We start from the raw sequence: 6,313 nt of genomic DNA on the forward strand, positions 1-6,313 counted from the left end.
AAGTATAATTGACAGAGATACACAATATATGGTATACATTGTCCCTTTTACACAGGGTTTTATCTCATATAACTTCTCTCATCTAACTCTTCATTATTAGTAATGTGCAAATTAATTTTTTTATTTTCAAATTTTTATTTTTAGTATGAGTATACTTTTTAAATTTGTATTATGAGTTATAAAAATCTTTTACGATTTATCATTTTAAAAAATATCTAATAAAATAAATATTATCCAATTATATATTTTTTTTAATTATATAACCGATATCTAATATATATAATTTATTTTATAAACCTATAGTCTAAACTATGTTGACGCGTAATTTGGATATTTATTTTTCAATCACATTATTAAACTAATCAAAACTAAAATTTGATATGTCATATTTATTATTTTTTTACATTTTATTTAGGATGTTTATTGTTAATTAGTTTATAATAAAAATAACAACGGTGCACTTATAATATGTTCGAAAGTTTAAAAAGTGGAACCAAACACTAACTTTCAAAATAATTGTGAAATTTTCACTATGAAATAAAAAATAAATAAAGATATACAACATTAAGAATTTGAAAAAAATCTTAATAAAATTAGTAATTATATAGGAAATTTTCCTATAAAAAGAGTGTTATCTTTTCACAAACCCTAACACTTGACCGACTGTCAGCCGCCCCCATCTATTTCATAGAGACTCAAATTTACAATAAACACTGATGAACATATTCGAAGATCAAGAAGACAATAAAGAAAACCACCCTCCACTCCCTATACAGAATGTAAATCAAGATTGGCACCTTATATTTCTTTACTCATCTTGAAAAAATAAATAATCATAGTTAATTTTTTTCTAATTAATTGTTTTCTACAGGTATTTCAAGGAGATTGGTTATGATACATCAGTACATGATAAAAATTAGAGTGAGAGGGGATGGGTGTAGATGATTCTACCATTACATGCCATCTCTAAACGCGGTGTGTTGTTATAATTCATTTTCTTATTATTCTATTATATTGATGACATGATTAATAGACAATACTAATTTACATTTTTTAATAATATTGAATGACAAATAGTTTGAGTAAGGACATCTAACTTTCATGATGCATATGCCATTAATTATACTTAAAAATAATTAAATGATATAGTTTATGTGTTTAGAAACTTGAGATTTTGTGCAGGAGGATGTAGGTCAATTATGTGTGGTGCCTGGATTATATTAGATTGACTTAGTGGCTTATATTAGTTTATAGCTTTAATTTTAAAAGTTGTTTGTATTTTGATCATCTCCCTATCTATATATATATATATATATATATCATGTTATAAATGATGTAAAACTTAATGCTAAAGTAAAATTTCTATTTTTTTGAGTTGGTTTTCGAACAACATATTTCTTGTTTATACTCAATGCCAGGATGTATACAAATATATATATAAGTTGTGTATTGTAAAACTGAGAAAAACAAAGACTTGCGTGTAAGTTGTTTTTATTGATTTGAAGCGTACAATATAAATAGATAGCTGATAGAATATGCAGCTAAAAACAAGGACCATTAAACAACTAACTCTTCTAATGCAGTTCTACTTCTACTTGTCTACATATGCCATTTCTAAAACTTCTCCACGACTATGCATACTAATTCAACATGCACATACTTTAATTATTTTAAAACGAGCTATAAGTTTCAAAATAATTCCAACAATCATCCCCTTAGTTTTGAAACTTATTTAGGCAACTCCATTACTCCCAGTAATCTGCGCATTCTTTCAAATTTGATAGTAGTGAGAGCTTTGGTCAGGAAATCTGCTCGTTGCATATCACTACTCACATGCTTGACAATGATCTCCTTTCTCTCAACACATTCTCGAATATAATGGTAGCGTTTGTCTATATGTTGTACTACGCCCATGAAAAACTAGGTTCCTTGCAAGATCGATGGCGGATTTATCATCAATGTACAAGATTACTGGACCCATATCTTCACCTGTTAGCTTGCTCAGCAGATTCCTCAGCCAAACACCTTGACAAGCTGATGTCGTCCCTCCCATAAACTCTGCCTCGCACGAAGACAAGGCCACATACCTTTGTTTCTGTGAGACCCATGTGATGAGGTTATCATTTAAGTAAAATACCATTCCTCTTGTACTCTTCCTGTCATCTGTTTGTCCTCCAAAATCGCTATTCGAGTATCCTGTAAGCATATTGTTTCTAATATCCCTCGAATAAACCAGGCCGTAGTTAATTGTACCCTTGACGTACCTGAGTATACGCTTTATAGCATTCATATGAAGAACTGTGGGCTTTTCCATTAAACGGCTGACTATCCCCACATCATAAGCCATGTCGGGACATGTATGCACAAGGTAGCGAAGTCCTCCAACCAAGCTTTTGTATTCTGTTGGATCCACCAGTTTCCCGCCTTCGTCGTTAGTCAAATGCTCCTTCGGATCCATAGGATATTTAGTGGGGTTAAAAGCTTGCATTCCAGCCTTCTCCAATATTTTCTTTGTGTAAGCTGACTGTTTTAGCTCTATACAGTCCTTCATTTGTTGAACCAGGTAATACACAAAATGCGCTACTCTTCTATCTTCCATGTCTGCTCAACCCATGATCGTGAACCTGTATATATATAATGTTTTATCAGGGTGACAGGGCCTAAAGGTTTTGAAGAGATGGATGACAACAATGAGGAAATCATTGGAGGAGGCTTATCACTTGTGGCACCCAACAATATTTCCAAAAAACAATCTCACACAACTCAAATAATATAACTTTAGTATAAATAGACAATAATAACTTGTTGACTCCATTACATAATATAATTAAACAAAACTTGAAGAAGATTATATAATTATGTGTTATTCTAATAAAGTAAATAATGTAAATGTTGGGTTTTCAGAACCTTTTATATTGCTTCCAAATAGCTTCGTAAGCCTTCTAAGTAGATATCTAGCTCTGCTCCATGTATTCACCAAAAAATCTATATATCTATACTATACTATTATAGGCAATTTGGTAGTTGGTTGGTTATTTGGTACAGTTATTTGGTACCCAAAATAAGAACCGTCAGATTTAAAGACATATAGATGGAACCGTTGGATATAATAATAATAAAATATTATATTAATATTTAAACTCCTCTCATAGGTTGAGGGTTCGAATTCCGTCAATAACGTATTAAATTTAAACTTTATATCTTTATTTTTAATAGTTTCTACAGGTTCAAGGTTCGAGTCTTGTAAATAACATATTATATATTATATTATTTATTTTCAGTCAAGTCTCAAATTATCATAAAACATAAATTATTATAATGTATTATGTTCTTTGATTTATTTTTCAACTATTAAAAATTTATATTAATATATCAATAATTTTAAGATAAAACTTATTATTAAAAATTACTCGAGTGTTAAAAGCAATCCGTGTATCGCTCACGTTACAGACTAGTATATATATATGGGCTACTCTAATAGAAACCAATTTTGGAATAGAAACTAGAAATTAAATAATATTTTATTTTAAATTATTTTGAAAAATATCACATATGATATGCAAATCGATCGTTGAGAGGTGGAGAAAAATACAGTGAAGTCGGATTTTAAAACAAATTACCGTTTGACGTTAAAAATAAAATAAAAAGCGGAGGAAAAAAGTTGAGATTGTGTGTGGGATGGTATCGATTAGTTAGGTGTGGTGCTTTTAGGGGGCTATTAAGTTAGATTGATCTAATGGCTTAGATTAGTTTTTAGTTTCTATTTTAACTTTAGTTTCTATTTGATCATTTGCCTATTATATATATGTGTGTGCCTACACTTATAAAATAACACTGATTTCGATTGCTAACCCATGAACTCCCTAAACTGATACGACCAAGTTTCTTGGAGTGAATATCACACGTGCGTGTAATAACCTCACACAGAATATATAATGAAATTTCTATATCAATAATTATAATATCTTGGATCCTATATATAATAATATTAGCACGTCCTCATCAAATAAAACAATTTTTTTCTAATATCGTAATTAGCTAATATTCTAATAAAATAGATAATTTGTTTTAGACACTTCTAAATATTAGGCTTGCAGAGTCTTTTGTTTTGCTTCCAAATCGTCTCAAGAATTTTAGAAATATGTCAAGTACTAGTAGGAGTATATGAGTCTTTTGTTTTGCTTCCAAAAGTTTCTTCGAGACTTTACACATATGTCTAGTACTAGTACTAGTAGGAGTATATTTATTACATATTTTGACGAATAAATGTGTCTACACTTACAAAATGAGGCGCATCTTGATGAAAAAGCTAAAGACTCCCGAAAATGATACGACCAAGTTTCATGAGGAGAATATTATATATGACCATGTTAGTAATATTTCGAACTAAAAAATGCAACCAAGGAAAAATTTATCAATAAACCATTTTTTTAGCAATATCATTGACTTTATTAGCATAGGACATATGAAATACCGGTAGCTTAACTTGTTTATTACATAACCCCAAGGCTATGTTGACACTCTAGATTAACTTTTGCTTTTAATTTTTCTTCAATTATCCATGGTAGATTTTAGGGTTAAACTATATACATATTTTCTACCACTACGTGTCTCTTTGAAAGAATATTTTGGTTGAGGAACATGACAATTAAATAATATGTCTAACCATAATATTGTGAGTACTTGATTGTTGGTGTTGAACATGGTACAAAAAACACTTCATTCCTTGAACTGATTACTTTAATATTTATCCTCTTCATATCATGCTTAACTATATGCGCAATATGGATAAAATACTTTATAAGAAACATCTTCTTTTATATTTAGTTTTCTTGTGGTCTCGATCACCAATCCTTAACTTTTTATTTGTTGAGGTCTAATTATAGGATTCTTGCTTGCCAAAAATAAATAAATTATAGGATGCCTGATAAGTTCTCGAAAAAGTTCGAATAACTTATTTTCGGCTGACAATAAGGTTTTTGTCAGGTTTGGAAAATATATTTTGTTAAGGTAACAACTTTTTCGAGAGAGGTAATTACAGGGCAATTAAGGTGAGGTAACTATCAGCGAAGTAATTGATTCATCATTGATTATGTAGCAAAAATAGTGGCTCTGATACCAATTGACGGGGGATGCTGATTTGGAAAAATTAGGATTTAAGATATTAAAACTCTCGCAAGGTTTTTTCCATTTAAATGAATATTTTTTCTTAAAAATAAAATTTTAAAGAATTACAATAATAAAAAGCCCCTAATTTAATTTGAATAAATTAATTTAACTTTTACTTCAAAAGATGATTTTTATATGATTGTTGTTAAAATACAATTAAATGGCTCCAAAAGTTTAACTGTCATGTAAATATATAATATTACAAAAACATAGTAAAAATAATTTTAACCTTGTGATTTGACAGGATTTTGCCCTCTTTGGTATGAAAAACAATGAGATTAAGAAGGTAGTACGTTGAGGGAAATAATTAACGTGCCTCTGTTGTTTTTGATGAATAATTACGGATCTTGTTTTTTAAATTTTGTTGCCAAGTTATTTTGTCTTATTGATTATTTTCGTACGAAAATATATAAAGTAAACTCTCTTTATTTTTGTAGTTTTTGCATATATGTGTATTAATCTAATAATAATAGCAATAATAATAATAAAAATAATAATAATTTTAATTTATTTGCATTATTATATTAATATTAATATTTACTGCTATAGGTGTGATGCAAGAATCATTTAGTAGTTGTTAGGGCTAGAATTCAATGTATCCTATGTTGGGTCGTTTAATCTAAACTTGGGAAGCTTGTTTATTTATTTCTTAGTTGCTATCTTAATTAAACTGTCCTGCAAAGTTTGTTTGGATCGTGTTGACGTGGTCTAAAGAACTGGAAAGGGCGTTGCTGAATAAACGTTAGTCTTTGAGATGTTGTAGGACTTCAGTTGTTTAGTTGCTATTTTGTAGGACATTTACTTGCATTGTTTTAGTTTAAGTATTGTAGTTCATTATCAAATAAAAAAAGCTGTTCAACGCTATCTTTATCAAAATACACATACAGACACTTAAGTTGCATATCTTTGTGCCAATATCCTATAGTGACAACCTCCTTACTAGTTACTAGTTTATCTTGTATATTTTTCTAGGCATTTAATACAAACAACCAAAAAACCCTCGTATATATTTGCTAATTATCTTATAAATAAACCCTCTCTCCTCTTATTGTATATAGTTATTATATTGTTAATTATTTTTATGTAGGAGAATGGTTTCTTGGTTTTGGTTTTGTTGGTAATTTATGTTCCTAGGTATGGAATG

General features: G+C 29.2%; 1 protein-coding gene across 1 annotated transcript; it reads right to left on the reverse strand.

The window, feature by feature from the left end:
- Positions 1 to 1,858: 1,858 nt before the first annotated feature.
- On the reverse strand, positions 1,859 to 2,599 carry LOC141702389 (secreted RxLR effector protein 161-like). The gene has a single exon (XM_074506084.1). The coding sequence runs from the start codon at positions 2,597 to 2,599 to the stop codon at positions 1,859 to 1,861; it is 741 nt and encodes a 246-aa protein (XP_074362185.1).
- Between the last annotated feature and the right edge of the window lie 3,714 nt (positions 2,600 to 6,313).

This window comes from Apium graveolens, unplaced genomic scaffold (genome assembly GCF_009905375.1).
Source record: "Apium graveolens cultivar Ventura unplaced genomic scaffold, ASM990537v1 ctg4982, whole genome shotgun sequence".
NCBI classification, from domain to species: Eukaryota; Viridiplantae; Streptophyta; class Magnoliopsida; order Apiales; family Apiaceae; genus Apium; species Apium graveolens.